Source organism: Balaenoptera musculus, chromosome 3, assembly GCF_009873245.2.
Source record: "Balaenoptera musculus isolate JJ_BM4_2016_0621 chromosome 3, mBalMus1.pri.v3, whole genome shotgun sequence".
NCBI lineage: Eukaryota > Metazoa > Chordata > Mammalia > Artiodactyla > Balaenopteridae > Balaenoptera > Balaenoptera musculus.
Window position 1 is genome coordinate 170,873,976 of NC_045787.1, and position 25,646 is coordinate 170,899,621.

Below are 25,646 nucleotides of genomic sequence, written 5' to 3' on the forward strand. Positions count from 1 at the left end.
TTCTACCAAATATGACTCAGGTGGCTGCTGGGAATCCATGATCGCATGCAAATTATACCGGAAGAGGGGCGGAGCCGGAGCCGCTGCCGTCCCAGAAGTCTCCGGGAAGCGGCTGCGCTGCGCGGGCGAATCTTTGCTCCTGGGAAGATGGCGGCGGCGGAGCCGGGGCATTAGGGCGAGTGCAGGCTGCGGCCACCCGCTCGGCTGGGCGCACAGGCCGGCCCGGTGAGTGCGGGGCTGGGAGCTTGGGCGGTCGGCCGGGATCCGGACGGCGCCGCGGCAGCGGGGAGCGCCGGCCGGGGAAGGCGGTAACTAGCGGGCCCGGGGCGGGGCCTGTGGGGTCAGAGGGCGGGCCTGGAGAGCAAAGGGTGCTGGGTACGCGGCCTGAGTGCGCTGGGCGGGGTCTGGGGGTCGTGGCGGAAACCTGGGGGGACCTGAGGCGGCCCGGGGGTCGGGGCATCCGGAGCAGGGGGAAATCGGGGCGGGGCCTGGAACGATCGGGGGCGGGGCCTAAGGTTATACCTCCCCGGGGAGGGCCTGAGGTGCGTTGTGGGGAGGCTTGGGGGCGCGACCTGGTGGGCCAGGTGTATGGAGGCGGGGCCTTGGGGTTGTTTGGGAGACCCTGGGATGAAAACAGAGTTTGGGCCGGGCCTGGGGACACAAGGGGCAAATTGGGAGTGGGGTGTGGAAAGCAAATACTGTAGGGGCCGGGGCCGGAAGGCTTTGGGGGCAGAGCTTAAAGACTGTTGAAGGGGCTTGTGGGCGGGGCCTCGGTGTTCCCGGGCAGGGCTTGAAGAAGCCTGGGGCCTGGGGGTCGTGATTGAGGAAGACGGGGCCGATCGTACTCCCAGTCTCACTGCGCTTTGGTAAAGGTGAAAAGAAATAACCTTAATCGATGCCCGGCGCATGGAGCGCGCTGAGGAAACGTTCACCGTTCCCGTTGTTACAGTTACCTGTGGAAGCCCGGCACCAAGCTGCTGCCCGGCCCCCTCCCAGTCTCTGTCAAAGGCAGCCCCACCGGTGCTCTTGGATGTCCGTGGACTCCTCCTTAAGGATAGACCCGGGTCCTACCCTGTCGCTCCTCACAGTTTGCACTGTCCCCAGCTTTGTTCACCTGGACCAGTGCAGTCACCCCAACCCTGTCCCCCAGCCTCGCCCTCCAGACAGCCGGAGTGGCCTGTGAAACATAAACAGGCCTCAGCCCTCCTGGGGCTGCCATCTCCCTCAGGGTGAAACCCCCCAGGCCCTGCACAACCTGTCGTGTCCCCTCCCCACCCTTACTTTGCCCCGCCCCCTCACTCACCCTTTTCCTGCCCCTCAGGGTCCCATGCCACTCCTTGAGTGCCCAGACTCAGTCCAGCCTCTGGTTCTTTGCACTGGCTTTTCCGTCCACCTGGAATGCTCTTCCTTCAGGCTGCTTGCCTCAATCCCTCACACCTCCACCAGGGAGGCCTCCCTGGCCACGCGTGAGTAAAATGCAGCTCCCCCGCCACGTGTGGGGCAGGGGTTGAGTCCACTTTGTCCCCCGCACTAGCCCAGTGTCCAGCACTGCCCTTGGGGTCCTGCAGGTGCTGCGTGAACATCGATGACAAGCCAGTCCTCCCTACTGCAGGAGCTGGTGACTGTCCTCCGTGTGTGACCTTGGCAGGTGGGCACAATGGACCTGGCTTACATCTGCGAGTGGGAGAAATGGCCCAAGAGCACCCACTGCCCGTCGGTGCCCCTGGCCTGCACCTGGTCCTGCCGTAACCTCATCGCCTTCACCACGGACCTGCGGAGTGATGACCAGGGTGCGCCAGCTGCCCCCCGCCCCCACCGGCTCCCACAGGGTCTCCTCCTCCAAGATGAGGGGTGGTGAGGAGCTCAGAGGGCCTGGAGCCGGGGGTGCTGGGAGCACCCCGTGGGATGGCCGGGGCCAGGGGTGGGTGGCCCCATGCAGCTTGCTGAGGCTCCTGCCTGAGTTTTCCAGACCAAACGTGTCACCACCTGGCTTTGAGGTGCACTCTGCCAGCCGGGCCTGTGTTGTCTCTGCCACTGAGTGACGTGCACTCAGGAGAGGGAATTAGAAAAACACAGAAACTTAGGATGAGGGAAAGAACCAGCCGTTAGTTTCCATGGAGAGACGCCCAGTGTTAGCATTTGGGGTTTGTTTTCTTCCGGTGCCGTTTTCTACGTCTCCTTTGCCCCACTGGAGGCAGGGTCATGGGCCACTCCATCTCTACTCCGGCCGCCGGCGTGTCAGCAGCGGCTCCTGAGTCCCCGTGGCCGGGGCTTTGCTGCTTCCTCCCCGATGCCCCCGGGGGGGGTCGTCAGGCACCCGGCTGTTGTTGCCGTGTTGACCGCACCGTCCCTCACAGACCTGACCCGCATGATCCACGTCCTGGACACCGAGCACCCCTGGGACGTGCACTCCATCCGCTCGGAGCACAGCGAAGCCATCACCTGCCTCGAGTGGGACCAGTCAGGTGAGGGCAGCTCCCCTTGACCCTGACTCCCAGGGCCACCTGCTCGCTCTTTTCCTGGTCCTGGCCCCGGTGTCCAGAGCTGGGACTCTAAGCCTTGACCTGTGGCTTTGCGGGCCCTGCTCTGCCCACTCCTGCTGTCCAGAGTCCTTTCCGGACTCGCCTGTGCCCCTCCCTGCTCTACTGCCCCCAGGCCGGCCTCTCCCACCCCGGCCCCTGATGGACAGTGAGGGGGGGGGCTTGTGACACGGGTTTGCCCCCCGCCCGACCCCGCACAGGCTCGAGGCTGCTGTCGGCTGATGCCGATGGGCAAATCAAGTGCTGGAGCATGGCCGACCACCTGGCCAACAGCTGGGAGAGCCCCGTGGGCAGCCTGGTGGAGGGGGACCCCATCGTGGCCTTGTCGTGGCTGCACAACGGTGTGAAGCTGGCCCTGCACGTGGAAAAGGTGGGTGTCCCACCTGGGGGCGCGGCTCCTCCTCTTGTGTCACCAGCACTCTTTGGTCTGCCTCGCCCGGGCCCGGCTCACACCTGCCGTGCAGGGTCAGCACCCGTGTGGCCAGCAGCCCCCGTGTGACTGACGTGGTGAGATCTCAGAATTCCTGCCTGTACCCCACGGTTCAGCCCAGCGTCCCCTCGAGAGGGGAGCCGCCTGGGTGCAGGGTGCTGAACTCAGATCGCGATGCCACGCCTCACCCGTCGCTCTCCTCACCATCAAGTGGGGCTGCCGCTGGCCGTGGTGAGGGTTCAGTGCAAGAAGGCTTGAGAGGGCTCGGTGGGGCCGCGGGGGCGCACGTGGCTTGCTCTGCCGCTGCTCCGCAGAGCCAGGAGCCCCTCCTGGGTTGGTGCTGTGGGAAGTGGCTTTTCTCCCATCCCTTCCCCGTGTCTGCTCCCTGTGCCCGGTGCAGGGCCTGGGGACAGTTAACTGTCCGCATCTGACAGCAGTGCATGCGCGCTGGCTCCAGGCCGCCGGGGGCGGGGGCGGGGGCGGGGGCGGGGGCAGGGGGTGCGAGCTGCCTTCCCTTTGTCTGTTCTCTTTTTTCATGTAACAGCTCTATTGAGATACAAGTCGCTTAGTATGGTTCACTCATCTGAAGTATACAGACTGGTGGTTTACTTAGTATCTTCACAGGCTAGTACAACCATCACCACAGTCAATTTCAGACCTTTTTTTTTTTTTAGTATCTTCTTTCTTTATTTCCTTTATTTGTTTATTTATGGTTGCATTGGGTCTTCATTGCTGCGTGTGGGCTTTTCTCTAGTTGTGGCGAGCGGGGGCTACTCTTCGTTGCCGTGTGCAGGCTTCTCATTGCGGTGGCTTCTCTTGTTGCGGAGCACGGGCTCTAGGCGCGCAGGCTTCAGTAGTTGTGGCGCACGGGCTTAGTTGCTCCGTGGCATGTGGGATCTTCTCGGACCAGGACTCAAACCTGTGTCCTCTGCATTGGCAGGCGGATTCTTAACCACTGTGCCACCAGGGAAGCCCCAGACCATTCCTTTCAACTCAAAGGAAGTCTGTCCCCATTAGCCTCACTCCCCTTCCCCACCCCAGCCCCTGGCAACCATGAACCCACTGTCTGTCCCTGTGGACTTGCCTGTTCTGGATGTTTCCCATCAATGGAATCACACACCATGTGTCCTGTGTCTGGCTTCTCTCATTAGCGTCGTGTTCTCAAGGTCTGTCCACACTGTTGCGAACATCAGGGCTACTGTTCTTCTTACCAGATACCTTTGTCTCTAAATTATAAAAGACGTATGTGCTCATTTAAAACGCTCGGGCATGCACACGGCTCTCGAAGCCCACGATGTTGAGGTCAGGCGTCTATCCCCTCTCCCCTTGGTAGGGATTCTAACTGCAGGCCTTGCTGCCTAACCTTCTGGACCTTTCTCTCTGTGGGACGTTGCTTTTTCAAACTGCCAGCGTCTCTCCTCGGGGGTCATCTGGGGGCTTTTGCTTCTTTCTTTCCAACACTGCGGGCACCTCCACGTCCGGAAGACTCTGTTGGGACCGTGGTCAGTCCTGCCCTCCCTGGACGCCTGGCCCTGTGGGTCTGCTCCCCAGACAGAGAGGGCACATACTCTCCCACTGCCCAGAGAGCCCTGCTTAGTCTCCAGCTCGTGCTGGTTCAGTGACAGACGTGTTGCACGGATTGAAAGGAACCCGGCGCGCAGGCTGCCCCCGGGTCCACCCGGGTGGAACGCCGGGAAAGGCACAGCCGGGGACAGAAACCAGGGCCCGGGCGGGGGTTGGCTGGGGGCCCGAGGGCCCCTCCGAGGGGAGTGGGAACGTTCCTGAGCGGTTTCCACGATGGGGTGGTTGTCAACTCCTTGAACCGAAAGCCGAGAAGAGGTGGGTTTTGCTGTACGTTAATTGTAACTTAAACCTGGTTTGGAAAGGTAAAATAGCAGCGGCAGCTGTACTTTGCAGCACAGCCGGAATGCTTTACCTCCGGGGTCTGTGAACTGCAGCCCGCTCGCTCGCCCACTTTGTAAACAGTCTCACTGGCGGCCGCTTCTCCTTGCTGCAGACGCAGGGAACGAGCTGAGTGGTTGCAGCAGACCACTTGGCTCACAAAACCAAAAATACTGAGTGTCTGACCCTGTGAGGAAAACATGGTGGGTCCTGTCCTGCGCGTGTTGAGCCGTGTCATCCTCACCACAGTCCTCGGATGTACAGATGAGGATACTGAGGGTCAGAGAGGCCCATGTCACACAGTGCTTGAGTGGCTGAGGCAGGATCTGAACTCAAGTTCATGTTCTCGTGGCTTCTGCCACGTGGTTCCTCCATGTTCCCAAGGGTGCGACTCCCAGAAGGGCGTCCTGGGGTCACAAAGGCAGACCCCTGAAGGCCAAGCAGGTGCCCGGGGCCGGGGCTGCCCCGAGCTGACCCCTCCCCCTCCCCCACAGTCGGGCGCCTCCAGCTTTGGCGAGAAGTTCTCCCGAGTCAAGTTCTCGCCATCGCTCACGCTGTTTGGGGGCAAGCCCATGGAGGGCTGGATTGCAGTGACGGTCAGCGGCCTGGTCACCGTGTCCCTGCTCAAGCCCAGCGGGCAAGTGCTGACCTCGACGGAGAGCCTGTGCCGGCTGCGTGGTCGCGTGGCCCTGGCCGACATCGCCTTCACGGGCGGCGGCAACATCGTGGTGGCCACGGCAGACGGCAGCAGCGCATCCCCAGTGCAGTTCTACAAGGTGTGCGTGAGCGTCGTCAATGAGAAGTGCCGCATCGACACCGAGATCCTGCCCTCGCTCTTCATGCGCTGCACCACTGACCTCAACCGCCGGGACCGGCTCCCCGCCATCACCCACCTCAAGTTCCTGGCCCGAGACATGTCAGAGCAGGTGTGCCCGCCCGGCCACCCCGTGGCAGGATAGCTCGGGGCTAAACCCACGCGTGGGCAGGGCGGGTCCTTCCGAGGCTCCAGGGGAGCATCGGTTCCCGCCTTTTCCAGCTTCTAGAGGCGCTGCATCCCTGGCTCGTGGCCCCTCCCCCGTCCTCACAGCCAGCAGCGCAGCATCTCCCGTCTCTCTCTGCCTCTGACCCTCCCGCCTCCCTCTTATAAGGACCCTGTGGTGACGCTGGGCCCTCCATGAATCCAGGGTCATCCCCATCTCAGGGGCCTTAATTTAATCCCACCTGCGAAGTTCCCTCTGCCCCGTGAGGTGACACATCCACAGGTCCTGGGACCAGGATGGGGACATTTCTGGGGGCGAGGTTCAGCCAGCTGCACCGGGGTCCCCTCATAACCTTGCACTGATCAGCCCCCAGCTTCACGAAGTCCCAGTATGTTTCCCCGGCCCCCTTGCTTCCCGCCGGGGGTGCCTTGAGTGACTGCCTTCCCCAGGGGAGGCGGGGTCGTGGGGGCAGGTGCGGCACCGGCTGGGTGTACCTGGGTCGGAATCAGTGGCTGTGAGGCGGGTGCCGATGTGAGCCCCGTGGAGCAGCCGGAGGCCCGGAGAGGCCGAGGGGCTGGTCCAGGCCCCTCACCGAGCCGCCCGCCCCCCCCAGGTGCTGCTGTGTGCGTCCAGCCAGACCAGCAGCGTGGTGGAGTGCTGGTCTCTGCGCAAGGAGGGGCTCCCTGTGAACAACATCTTCCAGCAGCTCTCGCCCGCCGGTGAGTCCTGCTCCGGCCAGCCAGGGACACGCAGCCTCCCGAGAACCTGGGGTCCTCTGGGAGCCCTCGGGTAGAGTGGGGCGCGGGGGTGACCTGAGTTTGCCAATAACGTGCCCGCCACTCCCTTCCCTCCCTCTCTGTCCCCACACCCACGCGGAGCCCCGAGTCCCCCGCCGGGACTGGCCCCCCTCCTGACACCTGTGTGGCTGGGAAGCCGGAAAAGCTACTTCCCTGGAAGCCGGGGGTGAACCTGCAGCCACACGGGGCGTGTTCCCGCTGATGGCAGCACTTTTGGCCCTGGAGTGGCCGAGGGGCCGTGTCAAGAGGCCCCTTGAGGCTCCGTCTGCCCGCAGGTGGTTGCCTAAGCTGCTCGATGTGGCCTCAGAGGAACTAAATGTGAAGAAGGTCATGCTGCCTTTCCTGAGCGACCCCGCGGGGTGGCAGAGCCGCAAGGGGTCCCAGCCCTTCCCTCGTCCTTCCTCTGTCCTAGTAGCTGTGGGCGCGGCCGTCAGGCGGGTCATGGCCCCCACGCACACCCTGGGACCTTGTCACAAGCGGGACCACATCTCATGCGAAAGGGCCGTCACCCCTGTCAGCTGGTAGAGCCTTGTTCTGATGCAGATGTCCGAGTGCCGGCAGGGTCTGTGCTGAGCTCACCCACACCTCCTCCCCCCACCCCGCCCCTCGTCCTAGCTTCGCACGGCCTGCGGGCTCTTGGATCTGCCTCTTGTCCTACCTCCCTGCCTTTGCCCTAAGTGCCCCCCGCCCGCCCATCCTCCCCCTCAGGCCCCCGCTCTGCCAGCCACCGTCCAGCCCGTGCTCCAGGGGTCGGCCTGACTTGGGTGGACGCGTGGGTCCCGGTGGACTCGGGCAAGCAGCTCAGCCTCTGACAGCGGCCGCTCTCCCTCTCACAGCGGCCGCTCCCCTCTAAGCTAGGAATGTCCGGGGCCGCCAGGCTGGGTGTGGGTGCCTGGCCCGCTCGCCCTCCCTCCCTGGGCATCGCCGCAGCTGTCGCCGTTACAGCTGTGCTCAGCGTCGTCCCTCTCTGGGCCTCGGGCTCCCAGTGGGGTGACGTTTGCCAAGAGCCCCTTTGTGCTGGGCCGTCCAGGGAAGAGCTCTCAGGGCAGGTGGGTAGAGGCGTGCCGTCGCAGCCAGCTTTGCCGCGTCACACACCAGCCCCAAACTCTGGCTCAGAACCACAGCCCGGAGGGTGCTGGGCCAGGCCGCCTCCGCTGCTCCGTCCTGGTTCCCTGTGTCTGCTGTCGCCCCAGGGCAGCTGGGGTGCTGGCCGCTGGCTGGGCGCCCGGGCTCACCTCAGTGTCACCTTGGAGTCTAGGTGCACGGGCGCTGTTGAGCCTCTGCTCACATCACGCCCGCAGCGCCGGGGGCCAAGCCCAGATTGACGGGAACCACCCCACCCCTTGCTGGGGGGCTTCATGATCACACCGAGGGTGTGGGCGCAGGGAGGGGCCCGTCTTGGCCACCTTTCGGTCCAGCTCATGGGGAGAGCTGGGGTTCCACCCAGGACCTCTCAGACCACAGAGACAGAACCCCGCGTAAGCCGGCCGAGTCCCTGGGGAATTTTGGGGTTTGTGTGGTGGCAGGGTTGGGGGTGGGTTTCCCTTCTCAGCACGTTGGCTTCTTCGAGGGGACAAGGTGGAGCTGCCCCCGCCACCTGACAGCCTCGTGGCCCAGGCGGGCGCCTCCTCCTGTTCCTGTGAAGGCCCAGGACCGGATCCTTTAGGGTGCCCTGCCCTACCCCCCCCAGTCACGTGAGCTCGCTGGGTCTCCAGGAGGGGCAGGGTGCTGGGTCAGGTCCACCCTTGTCGTGTTTGTCTTGTTTTCTTTTTTTTAATTTTTTCTGTATTTTATTTATTTTTTTATACAGCAGGTTCTCATTATCTATTTAACATATATTAGTGTATATATGTCAATCTCAATCTCCCAGTTCACCCTACCACCACCCCCCTGTCTTGTCTTCATTTTGTTGCTCTCTGTCCCTCCCCACCTCCTTTTAGTTGGTGACAAACAGCCCACAATTCTCAAATGGCGGATCCTGTCAGCCACCAACGACCTGGACCGTGTGTCCGCCGTGGCGCTGCCCAAGCTCCCCATCTCGCTCACCAACACTGACCTGAAGGTGGCCAGCGACACCCAGTTCTACCCCGGCCTCGGTACGGTGTCTCAGAGCCCCGGGGGGAAGGGGGTGGGCCCTGAGCTTGGGCTTCCATCACAGGGTCCTGGGAGCCTGGCCCCCGGCCTCACGTCAGTCCCAGTGGGGCCGAGGGTGCTGCTTTCAGGATCTGATGGGCTCAAAGGGCTGTGAGGCCACCGTCGAGCTGTACTCTTTACTATGTAGAGGGCTGTTAGCAGTCCACAGGGGAGGCTGGGAACTTGGGGAGAACTTTCCAGATAAGCTTCCCTCCCATGCCCACCCCCACCCCCGTTGTAGTACCTCATGTGGAGGTTCTGGGTTTGGGCCCTGGCGTCTGTGACCCTGGGTGAGTCAGGCTGGCCGTGTTGGTGCCGGCCCAGGGCAGCCCCCCAGCCCCCTGCTGTGGATTACGGGCTTTGGGTTCTAGGAGCCCCTGAGCTCACTGGCCTCCGTTCCGCCCCGAGGCCCTTTGTGTACATCAGGCCCAGGCCCTTTCCATCTGCTGTCCTCTCCGCCTGCCCCTCCCACTTGTCCTCCTGGAAGTCACCTGTTGCCTCACGTTGGCCAAACTTAGTGCCGGCCGCAGGGGAGCGGGGCAGAGGTGCCCAGACAGGGTGCGGTCTGCACCACCGATTCGGGGGCCGGTTAGCCAGGACTGGACCCCACTGGGGGGTGGTGCACCCCGGTGGCTCGGGGCTCACGCCGCTCCTTAGCACAGCCTCTGCTGGGCGTGGTGGCAGCCCCTTCCCATTGTCCAGAGCTGGGTTCGGCCGCCTGACCCTACACGTGCCCCCAGGGCTGGCCCTGGCCTTCCATGACGGCAGCGTCCACATCGTGCACCGGCTCTCGCTGCAGACCATGGCCATCTTCTATAGCTCCGCAGCCCCGCGCTCCGTGGACGAGCCGGCTATCAAGCGCCCTCGGACCACAGGCCCCGCCGTCCACTTCAAGGCCATGCAGCTCTCCTGGACTTCCCTGGCCCTCGTGGGCATCGACAACCACGGCAGGGTCAGTGCTGTCCCTGGGGGACCGAGGGTGAGGCGGGGTCCCCGTGCTGCTGTCTGTGGGGGGGGCCCGCGCTCAGGAAGTGGGGGCCCTTAGGGTGCTGCTCTGACGTCAAGGAGTCCTAGGCCCCCGGTGCGCAGCAGGTGCTCTGCGAGTTGGCCTCCTGGTTCCCAGGGGAATCTGTCTGTGGCCTGGCAGGAGGGCGGGCAGCCTCACAGCCACTCTCACACACTCACGCTTTCGCTTACACCTGCCCGTGTGTTTGCACGCTCATTCACACCCTTGTACGCTCACACCTCACATTTGTCCTACTGGCACGTTCGCACACGTGCACACGTTCGCACACTCACACCCACGTGCGCGTGCCCCCCCACCCCCCACAGTGGGCTCCTGTGAGTTGCTGTCGGGCACCCTGTGATTTCTGTTCCGGCCCCATCCTCGGTGTCTCTGGGTGGTGGGTTCGGCTTCTCGGGAGCACGAGGTCTGTGTTCCCAGGGTTCCCCAAGTGGACCTGCAGGCCCCGTCACCCGACAGGCGCCCTGCCGGCTAGGAGGCCTTTCAGACCCTATGTGGGAATCGCCACAGCTATGGAAACCTGGGGCTTGTGGCCCCCATTCACGCCACGTGGCTGGGCTGTGGCTCTGCAGCCCTCCCATGTGACAGGACAGCGGGCAGGCCTGGGCCCCGCGCCGGCCGTGCCCTCCCTGCCCCCAGCTGCCCCTCGGGCCCCGCCCCCTCACGCCCCGCCCTCTCCTCCACAGCTGAGCATGTTGCGCATCTCGCCCTCCATGGGCCACTCGCTGGACGCGGGGCTGGCCCTGCGGCACCTGCTCTTCCTGCTGGAGTACTGCATGGTGACCGGCTACGACTGGTGGGACATCCTGCTGCACGTGCAGCCCAGCATGGTGCAGAGCCTGGTGGAGAAGCTGCATGAGGAGTACACGCGCCAGAAGGCCGAGCTGCAGCAGGTGCCCGCCCCCCTTGGCTGCTGCCTGGTCCCTCCGTCAGGGTGACCACAGGCCAGACGGCGCACCTCTCACTGCTGCCTCAGCCCAGGAGTGCGTGGCTGTGGGCCTGACGCCGCCTGCCTCTGGGTGGCTTTGGAGGCCTTTGCTTGTGCGATAAGAGCAGTAAACGGGAGTTTTACAGACGGGCGAGCCACGGAGAAGTGATCGTTCAGACGCCATGGTGGCGCGCCTGTAAAACCCAGAGCCCCCCCACCCCGATTTCAGCGGGGTAGCTGTAGAGGTCAGCGCTGCTAAGAATCTGAAGTTGTCCTCTGGGCCAGCCGTTGAGGAGAAAACAGGAAGGAGAGCTCCCATTGCCATTAGCAACCTGCTGAGATGTGAGAGTGCTGGGCCTGACCCGGGAGCATGACCCGGGGAACAGCACAGGACGGAGCTGGGTTCAGAGCCAGGGACGCCAGGAGTGATCAGATCTCTTGTTATCGGGCAGAGCTGTGTGCAAGCAATTTTGTTTTTTTTGTTTTTGGCCGCACCCCTCATGCCTTGGGGGATCTTAGTTCCCCCGCCAGGGATTGAACCTGGGCCCTCTGCAGTGAGAGCGCAGAGTCCTAACCACCGGACCACCAGGGGGTTCCCTGTATGCAAGCATCTTTATGCTTCAAGTCCTCCAGTCATCCTGGGAGACAACAGGTTTCAGGAACTGTGGGGGGTGGAGCTGCATCTGTGGCCCCACCCACTTCATGCCAGGAGCGCCCCCAGTCGTGAGGTGTCCCAGGCGTGGCCCTCGGGCCCCTGGGGCACACGCGCCCGCAGGTTGAGACCCTGCCATCCTGTGAGGAAGGTCCTCCTACCTGGTTCCGCCATGAGGAGGGCGAGGCCCAGAGAGGGTTTGCGGCTTGCCCGGCTGGCCCAGCACCTGGCTCTCCACGGCCCCTCAGGCGCATGCCCCGCCCACTCACATCCTCCACCCCCCAGGTCCTCTCTACCCGGATCCTGGCCATGAAGGCCTCGCTCTGCAAGCTGTCGCCCTGCGCAGTGACCCGCGTGTGCGAGTACCACGCCAAGCTCTTCCTCATCGCCGCCAGCTCCACGCTCAAGTCGCTGCTGCGCCCGCACGTGCTCAACACGCCCGACAAGAGTCCCGGCGACCGGCTGACGGAGATCTGCGCCAAGATCACGGACGTCGGTGGGTCCCGCCCTGTCCTGCAGGCTGCCCTGGCTGCAGAGGACCCCTCGGCCGTCGCGCATGTGTGGGGTGTTGGGGACACACGGTGGGCGTTAATGGGAACAAAGATGACCCAGCCTGGGGATGGCATCACCAGGGGCACTGCCTGTGTGGAGGCCTGGAGGCCGGCGGGAGCTGCAGGGTGCCTGGCACAGGGGGTCCGAGGGGCGGGCAGAGCGTTCTGAAGGCCAGCGGTGGACACCCAGAGCCCCTCCCTCCAACCCCGCCCTCCAGGGTCCTAGGCTCAGCCAGGCCCATCCCTCATTTGCTTGTTCACGACGTCGGCCTGTGGGGGTGGGCCCAGCTCACCGTGCGTGCTGATGGGCACACGTGAGGTTTTGACTGCCCCTGACTGCCTGTCCCCTCCCAGACATTGACAAGGTCATGATCAACCTCAAGACGGAGGAGTTCGTCCTGGACATGAACACGCTCCAGGCGCTGCAGCAGCTCCTGCAGTGGGTGGGCGACTTCGTGCTCTACCTGCTGGCTAGTCTGCCCAACCAGGTGCGCCCGCGCTCCTGCTTGGAAGCCCCACCCACCCAGGAGCCCCACCCCTGGCCTTGTCCCCTGAAGCCCCACCTCCCTGCCCCTGCCCCTCCCAGAAGACCCCTCCCCCCAGGACCTGCTGAGGTCCTAGGATGCTGCACACGCTGAAGGAAGCCACCTGAGCCCTTCTCCCCATAGGGCTCCCCGCTGCGGCCCGGCCACAGCTTCCTGCGGGATGGCACGTCGCTGGGCATGCTGCGGGAGCTGATGGTCGTCATCCGCATCTGGGGCCTGCTGAAGCCCAGCTGCCTGCCTGTGTACACGGCCACCTCTGACACCCAGGACAGCATGTCCCTGCTCTTCCGCCTGCTCACCAAGCTCTGGATCTGCTGTAAGACGCCCAGCTCTCTACTGTCGTTCCGCCACCAAAATACAAGCCCTGGCTGAGTCCCCCCAGCAGAATATAAGCTCCCACAGGTCAAACTGGCTCTGTCGTGGCCCCCACTGTTCCCCCAGCACCCAACACAGGTCCAGGCACAGTGTGTGTCCTCGTTAACATCAGCCACTCTTAGGCACTTGTTTGTCTGTGTCACCAGGTCGTGTGTTTCTGTGGCCAGGCTCTATCGTTGTCACATCTGTGATGCCAGGAAGGGCACCCAGTGTTTGCTGCATATTTTTTAAATGAATAAGTGGGTCCCCATTTTACAGAGGAGAGGACTGAGGCCCGAGAAGGGGAAGGAGCTTCCCAGGGCCACTCAGGAAGTCGGGGCAGGGCTGGGGCCTGCGCCTGGTGCTCTGTGAGCTCTGAGGAGGCCATGATGCCTCCTGGGTGGGCAGCGCTCTGGGCAGGGCTGCTGAGCAAGATGTCCCCGTGGTCCCCTCCCCGCAGGCCGCGAGGAGGGCCCCACGAGTGAGCCGGATGAGGCGCTCGTTGACGAGTGCTGCCTGCTGCCCAGCCAGCTGCTCATCCCCAGCCTGGACTGGCTGCCTGTCAGCGACGGCCTCGTCAGCCGCCTGCAGCCCAAGCAGCCGCTGCGTCTGCACTTCGGCAAGCCTCCCGCTCTGCCCGGCAGTGCCACCAGCTTGCAGCTGGACGGCCTCATCAGGTGCGTGCCCGTCTCTGCCTCGGGGCCTTTGCACGTGCTGTGTCCGCTGCTTCCTTCCAGCCTGACCTCAGTGCTGCTCCCGAGACTCCCCCACCTCCACCCTCTCTCCCCTCCTGGTCACTTCCCTCCATCCAGTCGCCTCAGCCTGTGCTGATCTGTGCCCTCGCTTGTCTGGGTGACATCATCTTCCCTCTGGTCTGTCACCGCCTGCCTGGAGGGCCCACGTGGCTGACCTTGGTTACTTGGGCTCCAGCCCTTTCAGAGCTCAAGTTACTTGGGCTCCAGCCCTTTCAGAGCTCAAGCTGACGCCCCAGTCCCCCACCGTAAATCGCACTGTAGCCTGGACTGCCTGGTGGGGCCGGAGGCCCCAGGGAATCAGAACCCTCTCAGGCAGACCTCCCAGGGCTTAAAGGTGACCTCAGGAGCCATTCTTTGGAATGTGTGGGGTCTGGACAGCCCACCCCTGCTGAGTGAGCTCACGACTGCCCAGCAGTGCCTTGGGGTGGGGGTTTGTCCCCATTTAACAGACGAGGAATCTGAACCTCAGAGATGCAGTCAGGAGGCAGCCGGCCAGGACCCAAACCCAGCACCCCACAGGCCGCCTGCCTGAAATGGTGCTCGAGCGATGAATCCCCAAGCGGAGGTTCGCGTCCCCGCCTCCCCGGGAAGCGCTCTGAGCCTTGCTTCTCCACCTTCCGCATTTTCTTCCGTGGGAGGAACAGCCTGATGAATCACACGCTGTGGTTTGTGCTTGGGTTTCAGAAAAAACTTCACAAGGAGAGGTGGCTGGTCGCACAAGGGGTTTCACAGTCTCAGAAGTTTTCAAACGTGTGATACGAGCATAACAGGCCGCCCCGCCCCAGCCCCAGGTCCTCTCTGACGGGCTCTGGGTGCCAGGCTCTCAGACGTCGCGGCGGTTCTGGGCCGCCACCCCGACCCCGGCCGGGGGTCTGTGGGCGGAGGGCGTATAGAAGCCCCGCTTGCGGACTCTCCCTGTTCCCCGGCGAGCGTGCGTCACGCACGCTTTGCCTTTAGGAGAGGGACCTGTGCTGGCGTGTGCGTGCGTGTGTGCGTGCGTGCGTGTGCGTGCGCGTGCGCATGCGTGCGTGTACGCCCCCGAGCCACTCCCATGCCCCTCTCCGTCAGGACGCCGGGCCAGCCCAAGATGGACCACCTGCGGAGGCTGCACCTGGGCGCCTACCCGACGGAGGCCTGCAAGGCCTGCACCAGGTGAGCGTTGCAGCAGACGCCGGGCCCGCTCTGCCACCGGCGGTTTCCCGCCTGGGAACGGGGGTCCTGGAGTGCCTCCCTTGTGGGGCTGCTGAGCGGGTGCCCCAGGCGGTCTTCATAAAGGGCCGGGGTGGCCCAGCGGTGAGCGGCTGACCCGAGCTTGCCCTTGAGGGGCTCCCAGTGACCTGACAAGTGCAGACATGAAGGAGTGACTGCAGCAGTGCTGTGCTTTGCAAACGTGGCCCCGAGTGCTGCCAGACGACCCCAGGGTCACACCACTAGGGACGGGCTGAGCCAGGACTCAGAGCCACAACCCCTCCTCTGTCCACTGAGGGAGGTGGGGGGTGGTATCTGAACTGGGACGGAAGGATGTGGAGGAATTAGATCAGTGTGGGGGGAGTGGGGGCTGCAGGGAACAGCATTCCTGGGGTGGAACAGCATGTGCAAAGGCCCTGTGGCCACCACCCAACCCTGCCTAGTGCCCCACCCTCCCGACTCTGCCCGCAGGTGCGGCTGTGTCACCATGCTCAAGTCACCCAACAAGACCACGGCTGTCAAACAGTGGGAGCAGCGCTGGATCAAGAACTGCCTGTGTGGGGGGCTCTGGTGGCGGATGCCCCTCAGCTACCCCTGACTGCGCCCAGGCCCCTGTAAGTAGATTCTTTTTCTTTTCTTTTTTTTTTTTTTTTTTTCTTGTCTGGTGAATATGGTCTTTAATTATTAGTTGGATAACTTTCTAAAATTTCATTGTAGTTTGATTTACAAGGTTGTTAGTTTCTGGTATATAACACGTATATAACATAAGTTTATATATATACATATATGTACACACACACGTTCTTTTTCCTACTCTTTTCCATTATGGTTTATGACGGGATATTGAATATAGTTCTCTGTGCTATACCATAGGACCTTGTCATTTATCTATCTTATATGTAGCAGTGTGTATCTTCTAATCCCACACTCCTAATTTATCCCTCTCTCCTTTGGTACCCATGAGTTTGTATTCTATGTCTGAGTCTGTTTCTGTTTGGTAAATAAGTTTATTTGTGTCATATTTTAGATTTCACATGTAAATGATATCGTATGATATTTGTCTTTCTCTTTCTGACTTACTTCACTTAGTATGATAATCTCTGGATCCATCCATGTTGCTGCAAATGGTATTATTTCATTCTTTTTATGGCTGAGTAATATTCTTTTGTGTGTGTGTTTGTATATATATGTATATATACCACATGTTCTTTATTCATTCATCTGTCGATGGACATTTGGGTTGTTTCCATGTCTTGGTTATTGTGAATAGTGCTGCTGTGAACATTGGGGTGCATGTGTCTTTTTGAATTATAGTTTTGTCTGGACATTTGCCCAGGAATGGATCATATGGTAGTTCTATTTTTAGTTTTTTGAGGAACTTCCATACTGTTTTCCACAGTGGCTGCACCAATTTACATTCCCACCAACAGTGCAGGAGGGTTCCCTTTTCTCCACACCCTCTCCAGTATTTGTCATTTGTAGACTTTTAAATGATGGCCATATATATTGACTGGTGTAAGGTGATACCTTGTTGTAGTTTCGATTTGCTCTTCTCTAATAATTAGCGATGTTGTGCGTCTTTTCATGTGCCTGTTGGTCATCTGTATGTCTTCTCTGGAAAAATGTCTATTTAGATCTTCTGCCCATTTTTTTGATTGGGTTGTTTGTTTTTTTAATATTGAGTTGTATGAGCTGTGTATTTTGGAAATTAAGCCCTTGTTGGTCGCATCGTTTGCAAATATTTTCTGCTATTCCGTAGGTTGTTTTCGTTTTGTTTATGGTTTCCTTTGCTGTGCAAAATGTCAGTGGATTCCCAATGGGTTTAAAGGAAAGGCACGCTGTCCCCTTGCTGGTCACAGAGCAGCCACGCACTCCAGACCTTCATTGGGTGCGTGAGACAATGCCACCCTTGAACTATGCTTTTGGGCCCTTATCAGCTGCGGCCAGCACCTGTGTAACCGGCAGGGGCAGGTGAGGACACGGCCTGAAGCCTCAAGTTGGCACCCTCGGCCCAGCGGGCCCTGCTCTTTCTTCCTCGGAGCCTACAGGCGGATCCGGGTGGAGGGGCCTGGCCGCATGGCCACCATAACAGGTGGGTGACTGAGACAGGCCTGGGCCTGCCCTGAGGATCTCACTGCCCCGGGTAGAGCCACGGCTGTGTCCCGACCCCTGGGACCCCAGAGCGCAGTGACCCGCCCTGGATTTCCCAGGTCCCAGCTCAGAGGGTCCAGGACCAGCTCAGGCCTCTGTCCTTCAGAACATCCCACATGAAACCTGCCGGGTGTCCAGTGGCCACTGTCAGTGACACCAGCCCGGGCGTCTGCTTCGGGTTTCCTCACCTGTACCTGCCACTGCTGAGCCCCTCGCGACCGCCGTCTCTGACCTGGGCAGACCAGTAAACGTCCCCACTGGGTGGCTGGTGTCTTGTCGGTGTCCTGGGCGCCACCCGGCAGCCCCCTCGCCCCCGGAGCCTCCCTCCCTCTCCACAGGCATGTGGTTCTGCCCCTGTGTGTGCTGCTCTCCTGCTCTGTCAGCATTTATTGAGCACCTAGTGTCTGCCAGGCACAGGGGTCCCTGCACGGGGGAAGCAGTGGGCTGGACGTGGGTGGGGGCTGCTCCCCGCCGCCTGGGTTCCTGCGCACATGAGTGTCTCTGTCTCTGCTTTCCCTCTGCATCCCTCCCCCTCCCCTCTCCCCTGGGTTTCCTGAGCTCCGTGGCCCCCAGGGGTCCTGCTTCGCCAGCAGCCGCTTCCACCCATTATGCCTGGCTCCCCGCAGGCCCCCGGCACAGCGCCTGCCTGTTAAGTGGTGATTGCTTCTCTTGTTTTCCTTCTGGAGGCGAAAGGGAGGGCAGGCCGGCCGGGCGCCCCGCGGAGTTCAACACGCGGCAGCGGTGTCTGTCGGGCTTTCAGGGGCTGGCAGCGCTCCAGGGGCCCCATTTCCTGGGCCAGGGGCCGCTTCCCCGCCGGCCCGCCCACCTGCGGCAGCAGCACTTGGCGTCTAGGTCCTGCCGTCCAAGAGGTGCTTCTGCGGGGACCTGTGGGGACCCGGAGCTGCTGGCTGTGCCGGGAGGGGTGGAGACACCCTGCCTTGGACTCACCTCCCGTGCTGCTGCCACCGCCTTCTGTCGCCTTGGGGAAAGGGGACCCAGGGCTGCCTCCCTGGTCGAGGGGCATGTGGTCCACGTTCCTACATATTTTTTCTCAGCCTTCTACCCCATTTGACCATGTTTTTTTAAGCAACTTGTGTCTCTCAAGTCATTTGAAGTCTTTAAACCAGTTATTTGTCTTAGGAAAATGAGCCTGTTTCTTGCACTCATGTTTCATTGGTTAAGGTTAAATTGTGGGCATTTACACCCCGGCCACCATCTTCGGACGTTCCCTGGAAGGTGGGTCCGCATATCCTCCCCTTGGGTCTGGGGCTCACACCTGTTCCCATCTGTCCTATGCAGGGGAAGTGGCCCTGGGTGACCCTGAGGCTGGTGGGAACCGGCCTGGCTCCTGGGCCCTCATCCTGGAGCCTCCAGGCCTCTGGTCATCTAGGTGGTGGGACAGGGACACGCGCCCCTCCCCCCCACATCCTTGTGACCCGGACCCGCACAAGCTGAGCGCAGTGAATGACGAACGGGGATGGCTCTGCGTCGCCGAGTTTGGGGCAGTTTGTTACGCAGCAGCAGATAACTGGAACGCTCCGTGAACTGCTGTGACAAGCCCAGGGGGCATAAGCGGGCCCGGCTGTCCAGAAGCGTCGGGCTCATCTGGGGGCCGTGGGGGGGCCACCTACTGAGGGCCCTGCTGGAATGTTCCTCCAGGTTGGGAGGGGATTTGTGGGTGGGGATGTTCCCTTGCCCCCCGTCCTGCCCCCACCATGTGTCCACACGGGTCCTCCCCTCTGGGGTCAACAAGGGCAGGTGTTACTGTGACAGGAAGAGGCAGGTCAGTCCGTCGGGCTGCGTGTCCACTGTGCCCTCAGCCTCCTCAGAGCCAGGTCCACGGGTCCCAGCTGCAGGTGAGGAGGCCGAGGCCACCATCCTCTGGAAATAGAAGCGGGAAGCTGCCCTTGACTCCCCATGGCAAGTGGGCTGCCGTCTGCAGTGGGGGGGCACGGCCACGTGGGCCACCCTCCCTGCACGCTCCTCCTCCCCTGTGGCTCAGGGTTGTCCCCTCCCCCTCCCACCAGCATCCGTGGGGAAGTTGCTAGAAGAGGCCCTGCAGGGTCACAGGGCTCTCAGACGGCTGTGTCACAGGGACTTCTGAGTTTTCATGTGACTGCAGAAACCCCCCATGGGGTAGAAAGCATGGAGCCTATGTCTCCTGCCTGGAGACCCACAGACCCCTCCCCCTCTGCCCGCCCCACCCACTCCATCTGGTCCTGCTCTGACCTCAGGGCCCCCAGCTCACCAACACGGACAGCCTAGTCTGGTCTGTAGCCCCCACTAGTGGTGCCAGGTAAAATGCAGGACGACAGTTAAATGTGAATTTCAGATAACAGTGAATAAATTTTTTAGTCTAAATCTGTCCCAAATATTACATGAGATATAAAAAGTATTTGTTGTTTTCCTGAAATTCCCATGTAACTGGACATGCTGTATTTTCATTTGCTAAATCTGGTAGGTAATCCTACCATGCCACCTCCTGCCACCTCCACAGTGGATCATTTCAAGGCCACTTCCTGGTGTCATCGCTTCATTCAGAAAATACTTATGGGATGAATGAGTCTGTGATGGCTGAATGACCAGCAGTTATGTTTCCCTTTCCCCACTCATTTAAATGTGAACAGCTTCTTAAATTCCACACGAAATTCCTGAGTACGCTGAGGAGAACCCCAGGCCCGTCTTCAGGATGACTCATGAGTTCCATCCTGTGCAATGGAATATTTGACCCGGTTCCTGTGAGCAGGGCTGGGTCTCAGCTGTGTCTACACAGTAAGCACTCAACTAGTGCTTCCGTATGAATGAACGCTCCATAGCAGAAAAACAAAAACTGGCCATAGGTTCCAATTCCAGTCCCTGGTGGCGCACACGACCACCCCTCAGACCCTCAGTCTCCTCGACCGGACAGAGGTCAGAGACCCCCTTTGTGGACCAGGCTTAACACCTGGGGCCTAGTAGGTGCTGGGCTTCAGTGGCCCCTCGTCCAAGTGGAAGAGAGGGCACAGGGCCTCAGGACCTGGGTTCTGCCCTGTCACCTCCCAAAAGGGTAAACAGACCCAGGAGGACAGTGAGTCCCCTGGGCCTCCAATCAGTGGAGCTGCTCTGGGACACCAGTCAGCTTTGCTCAGTGAACCGCACAGCACCTGGGGATGGCCTGTGAACGCAGGCCCTGTGGCTCTGGGCTCATTTCCAGGCTTTGCTCAGGAGCTTGTGCGTGACCTCAGGAACTTCTGTGTGATGTCAAGAGAGTCGCACGGCCTCTCTCAGCCTGTTTTCCCATTTGGGACACGGGTCCTAAGAACACAAGTTCTCTGTGTACCTAGATCTCAGCCCAGAGCAGGGTCTGGCACACAGCAGGCCCTCACTTTCTGCTCGGGAAGCAAGGACCAAGGGAACACCCACCCCCACTCGTGCCCCTCCCCGGGTCTCCGGGCGTCTCTCCTATTTCCAGGGGAGAGTAAGGGCGCCACCGCGTGGCCGAGACGTGAAGCGACTCCTGGCAGCTCCAGCCCGGCTTGAAGGGCGTGGGGTCTCCGGCCTTTTGTCCCCGAAGATCCCTCCGCCAGGCACGCCGTCTAAGCCTTTGGGTCACCTCCTGGCACCGCATTACCAGGACGCTGCCGCCCCCCTCAGTCTGGCTCGCCTCCATCCGCTCCCTCACGAAGCGTGCAATCTGTAAAGGCGGACCGGGCGCAGGAGTGGATGACTTTATTGCTCGGGCCCCCGTGACCGCCGCCCCTCAGGTCCTCCTCAGGCAGCTGAGCCCTCAGCCATCACTCCGTCTATCCAGGCCACGTAGCTCGCCAAGCGCGTGTAGATGCCGGGCTTCTTGCGGTTGCCACAAACACGTGAGCCCGAGGTGACCACGCCCTCGGCCACGCCGCCGCACACCAGCGGGCCTCCAGAGTCACCCTGCAGGGAACGATGTCATGAGGTCCGGTGCAGGGCCGCCGCAGGCGTCCGGCCTGCCCTTCGGCGTCCGGTCCTGCTCCACAGGCGCCTGCTGCAATCCCCCTCAGCCCGCCGGTCCCAACAGTTCCCTCGCTCGTCAATCTCAGGCCCCGCCCACCAAGGCCCCACCTCCGCCGGCTTTCGGTTCCGCCCCTCTCCGGGCTCCAGTCCGCACTCCGTCCCACGGAAGTGGAGCAGCCCCCTACTCCGACCCTGCCCCACTCCTGGCCCTCTCCAAGCTCGGGCCCCAACTCGTCCGCACCCTCTTCCAAATCCCACCTCTCCTCCCAACCCTGCCGGGACCTCAGACCAGCCACGCCCACCCAGTCTGTGTCATTGACCCTCCCATCTCAGCCCCCACACCTGCCTCAGGCCACGCCCACTCTCCTGGTGGGGGGGGCACTCTGCGAGCTCCCCCGCACGACCCGGCCTTTCCATCAGCCTCGCCTCCCGTATTCCCGCGCGCCCCGCCCATTCTGTTGGCTCCGCCCCCAGCAGGCCGGCACCCCCCTCTGCCCCGCCCTCCCGAGGCCGCGGCTCCCACCCCTCTACTGGCCCAGCCCCGCCCTTGCACCTTGCAGCTGTCCCGGCGGCTGCTCTCTGCGCACATCATGCTGTTGGTGATGGTGCCGTCATGGTACTTGCGCAGGTTGCAGGTGGCGCGGTCGAGCACCGGCAGGAGTAGGTGCTGCAGGCGGTCGGGCCGCCGGCCAGTGTGGCTGACCACGCCCCAGCCGGCCACGTCGCAGAGCGTGCCGGCCGCCACGTCGCGGTCCTCGCGCTGCCAGGGCAGGGGCTGCACGGCGGGGCCCAGCACGGCCTTCTCAGAGAGCTGGGGGTTGGGGCGGAAGGGGATGTTAGCGTCGGGGCGGGGGCGGGGGCCCCGGGGCAGCACGGGGGACTGGGGCTAGACTCAGCAGACCTGCAGCAGGAGGAGGTCGTGGTCGATGGTGTCCGGCCGGCTGTCCGGGTGGGGCACTGCGCGTAGCACGTCGTACAGGCGCTTGGAGGGCTCCGGCTGCGACAGGGAGTGCGCGCCCAGGAGCACCTGCACCTTCCCGTCGGCCCTGGGAGTGGGGTGGACCCACATCAGAGCCACGTTCCCGCCCCACCTCACCCCACCCCGTCCCGCCCTTTGCCCCAGGCCACTCACACATCCTCCAGGCAGTGCGCTGCGCTCATCACCCACTGCTCGGCCACCAGGAAGCCTCCGCACACGTGCTTGCCCTTCACCTGCACGGATGCCATGTAGGGCCGCGAGTGGGACATGGCCTCTCGGCCGCCCAGGATCCTGCCACGGGGCTGAGCCCCTGGAGGTAGTCAGGTCAGCGTGAGGACTTCGGGGGTGACTGCAGCCCCCCCGCTAGGATTCCATCTCTATCCCGAGGCGGCTTCAGCACCCCTCAGACCTGGAATTCCATCCTTACAATCCTCCCCCACAGAGTTGCAAACTCCGGGGGGCCCAGGGAGGAATGCCCGAGAAGACAGATGATAGAGAGTGACTGAGTCTGGGGCAAACTCCATACCTACACACTGGGCCTGAGGCTTCAATTTAAACATAAGGAAAGCCGGACTGTCCAAACCCAGCACCCCTGCCAGCCATTTGCCCCTCAAGCTGCCGGTTTTCCAGTGTGTGGAAAGCTAGGTTCAAAGTTTTGAGAATTCCCCCTGGTGGTCCAGTGGTTAGGACTCGTTGCTTTCACTGCCGAGTGCACGGGTTCAATCCCTGGTGGGTGAACTAAGATCCCACAAGCTGCACAGCCCGGCCCCCCCCCCCCCCCCAAAAAAAACCTCACCAAAATTGTAAGAATTCCTTGGTTTTCAGAGCCTTCTGTTCACGTGAAACCTGCCCCCCTCCCTGCCCACTTAGGGGGCTGGAGGACAGTCCTGTTTGACGGAGCAGGCCCCCTGGCTGGCCGCCCTGCAGGCTGGTGGCCCCCAGCGGTCACCGCAGGCCCAGGTCCACTCACCACACATGGCCGCCCCGAGGAGGATCAGAGCCGCCAGGTGCAGGGAGCGGTCCGCCATGATGCTGCCGTGGCCTTGACACTGACCCAGGCCAGGCCCTGGGTGTGCTTTTATGAGGGTGGAAGGGGGCGGGCGCTCCCACAGGTCCTATCGGCCGGGTGAGCAGCAGCCCAGTTGGGCAAGCGGAAGCCGCCTGTCCACCCTCCCCAGGGGTGTGGTTGTCTTCCACGGACTTTGTACCAAGAGTATAGACAGGCTGCTGGGCGTGCGTCCCGCCTCTGTGAGCCTGGCCTGGGGCTGGCCCCGGTGTGGGGAGCAGCCCCTCAGGACTGGCAGCAGGCAGAGCAGAGGGATGGACCTACACCCAACCCCGCGGCCCCGTCTCCCCAGAGTGCCTTTGCAGCCCCAAAGTTTCACAACAGCAGCTGGAAACCGCAGTTTGTGAACAACCCACTTCCTCATTTTCTGCTTCTCTCTTCTTTCTCTTCCTCCTGCAACTTGGAGAGGAGGTCGGGTGGGGGTAGGGAAGAGGTCATCCAACACCCTTGTCCCTGTTGCTGTGGCTCTGGAGCTTGATACCCCAACATGTAGAATATTGGAAAGGTGGTGTGTATGGGGCAGCTGGAAAGACTGTTGGATACAAGTCACAGAAAAACCGAGGCAAACTGGGTGGAGCCTTCTACAAGGAAATTACGTGGAAAGTTCATGGGACTACCTTCAGGTGTAGCTTGATCCAGTTACCTGAACAAGGTCAGGTTTCTGCCTTTGGTTCCTCCTTTCCTCCTTGATAGCTTTTCTCCTCACCAGGCTCCCCTGTTGTGACTCCAGGGGCCCCAGACTCAGCCCAGGAGCTCAGTCAGCCCCTCTGCAAATTCCCCATCGCTCTAGCCAGAATCTCAAGCCTGCCTCTGACTGGCCGAGCTTGGATCTCATGCCCCTACACCGTCACTGTGGGCAGGGGATGGCAGGTTCTGAGGAGCAGAACCTGGGTCATGTGGCCCTCTATAAGTTCGGGATGGTGGGTCAACATCTCATGAACCTACTAGGGGGAGATGCTGCGTGTGACCAGAAGCGCGGGGAGGACCTCAAGCTGTTCCCAGTGGGAACAGTGCACAATCTTTCCCCCTCTACTTCTTTTCATGGTGAAAAGAAAAATAGAAAACAACATAGCAAATGCGATTTGTTAGATCCCAACATGTTTTCTTACTCAAATCAGAAACTCTGAAACGAAAGCCCATTCGCATGTGGAGTCCAGATTATGTAAGTAAGAGTGTTGGAAATTGCAACAAAATTTGGAAATGACCCAACAAGACAAGATGGTTCAATAAATAACCCTGCATGTCCCCGGATGCTTTGTTGACATGGAAAGACCGCCAGGCTGTAGTATTAAGTGGAAAAAGTGATTGCAGGGCAGTGGGTCACCTTTCTGAACCGCTGGCACTTGGGGGGAGGTGTGCCCCGGTGACAACCTGCGGGAAGAGCTGGCAGGCAGAGGGAACAGCAAACGTAACGACCTTGAGGTGGGACCCCCGGGGGGTCTGGGTATTTGAGGATTTGGCACGAGGGGACAGAGAGGGAGAGATTTATCCTGGCCCCCTGGTGTGGGGTCCAGGGTGGGGTAAGGGGTGTTGCCTGATGTTACTTCTCTCATTTGCTTGCTTGGGTGATTGTTTCCCCCACCATCAGACTGTGAGCCAAGTGATGGCAGAGGCCACATGTGTCGTGGTCCCCCACCTGTGACCCCAGGAGGTTCCTTCTCAGGCTCAGAGGCAGAAGAGGGGTACAGGCTGGTCGTCTCCCCCAGGGCTGTGACTCCTTCGGGGCTGGGTGTTTCCTTGTGAAACATCTGATCGGCTTTGCCCCCCGACCCCTGCCAAGGCAGAAGGCTGGGGAGGTGGGGGAGGGATTGTCTCCCCACCCAGTGAGGCCAAGGCTGGCCTGGTACCCCAACCCCTGGCTGGGTCCTTCCCAGATAGCGCCTCACTCTTCCCCACAGGGAAACAGGCTCAGAGACAGCAAGCAAGTTGCCCAAAGTCACAGAGCTGGGACTCAAACCCAGGCTCCTGAGCGTGGCTTCACAGCTCTCTGCACCTCCACTTCCTCATCTGTAAAGTGGGGCAACTCATAGGACCTGCCTCGAGGGTGGAGAGGACCAGTTGAGTGAATACTTGCAAAGACTCAGAATGATTTCTATGCCTTGTAAGCACTCATGAACACTTGCTACAGTGCTTTTCATTATCGCCACCTGCAACATTAGTTTAATTATGCTTTATAGGAGGAAAAACCAGAAACGGCAATCAATATCCTTTTGTAGAGGGTGGGGAAGGGACTTCTTACCCCAATGCCCTGAATTAGCTGCCACCTGGTGGCAGCGTACTCGTGACATGCCCAAGACATTCTCCTGAGGACTTTCGACACTTGGGTTGCACAACCAACAAACACCCAGACACATCCTACAAAACAGAATGTTTTTATTGTGCCAGGTGCCGCATGATGCTGCATGGGAAGGACCCAGCCAGGGGCAGGTGAGGTGGGGTGACAGGAGAAGCCCCTTCTAGCAGGTCCTGCCTGCAGCATCCCTAGGGTGGAGAGAGGGGCTGTTATCGTCACCGTAGAGGTGGATGATGGAGTTGATCCAGTCTGCAAACTTGGCAACGGAGACAAAGGTGTCTGGGAAGATCCCAGAGCCGCAGCCCCCTCGGATGAAGGAATCGATCCCATGGACCAGCCCGTTGCAGACCAGGGGCCCGCCGGAGTCCCCCTGTGGAGCCAGACAAGTTCGGGAGGCTGGGCTTCC

At 61.3% G+C, this 25,646-nt stretch overlaps 3 protein-coding genes across 10 annotated transcripts in view; 1 reads left to right on the forward strand and 2 right to left on the reverse strand.

The window, feature by feature from the left end:
- MED16 (mediator complex subunit 16) lies at positions 1 to 25,350 on the forward strand. 7 transcript variants are annotated; one of them, XR_005019319.1, is made up of 18 exons: positions 1 to 225; positions 1,322 to 1,466; positions 1,649 to 1,790; positions 2,358 to 2,465; positions 2,741 to 2,910; positions 5,367 to 5,798; positions 6,466 to 6,571; positions 8,590 to 8,745; positions 9,523 to 9,734; positions 10,493 to 10,699; positions 11,672 to 11,882; positions 12,292 to 12,425; positions 12,606 to 12,798; positions 13,297 to 13,513; positions 14,660 to 14,743; positions 15,251 to 15,393; positions 15,869 to 15,906; positions 16,539 to 19,113. XR_005019319.1 is itself a non-coding variant. In XM_036847485.1 (17 exons), exons 1-16 carry the CDS (start codon positions 38 to 40, stop codon positions 15,375 to 15,377), a joined length of 2,832 nt encoding a protein of 943 aa, XP_036703380.1. In that variant the 5' UTR covers positions 1 to 37; the 3' UTR covers positions 15,378 to 15,393; positions 25,333 to 25,350. The 7 variants fall into 7 exon arrangements, 6 of the variants coding, with proteins under 6 accessions (XP_036703380.1, XP_036703378.1, XP_036703379.1 ...); XM_036847485.1 differs by lacking the exons at positions 15,869 to 15,906; positions 16,539 to 19,113 and adding an exon at positions 25,333 to 25,350; XM_036847483.1 differs by lacking the exon at positions 15,869 to 15,906 and having other exon boundaries at positions 16,539 to 19,112.
- On the reverse strand, positions 20,623 to 23,010 carry CFD (complement factor D). The gene is made up of 5 exons (XM_036847512.1): positions 22,852 to 23,010; positions 22,035 to 22,191; positions 21,804 to 21,948; positions 21,456 to 21,713; positions 20,623 to 20,842 (listed from the first exon to the last, which is right to left on the reverse strand). The coding sequence occupies exons 1-5, from the start codon at positions 22,907 to 22,909 to the stop codon at positions 20,681 to 20,683; spliced, it is 780 nt and encodes a 259-aa protein (XP_036703407.1). The 5' UTR covers positions 22,910 to 23,010; the 3' UTR covers positions 20,623 to 20,680.
- ELANE (elastase, neutrophil expressed) overlaps positions 25,303 to 25,646 on the reverse strand; it is a 2,779-nt gene continuing 2,435 nt past the window's right edge. Inside the window, exon 5 of one of the 2 annotated variants that reach the window (XM_036847510.1) lies at positions 25,303 to 25,610. In XM_036847510.1, the coding sequence (XP_036703405.1) occupies positions 25,404 to 25,610 (207 nt within the window). In that variant the 3' untranslated portion in view covers positions 25,303 to 25,403. The remainder of the gene's footprint in view (positions 25,611 to 25,646) is intronic. The other variant, XM_036847511.1, reaches the window with a different exon arrangement.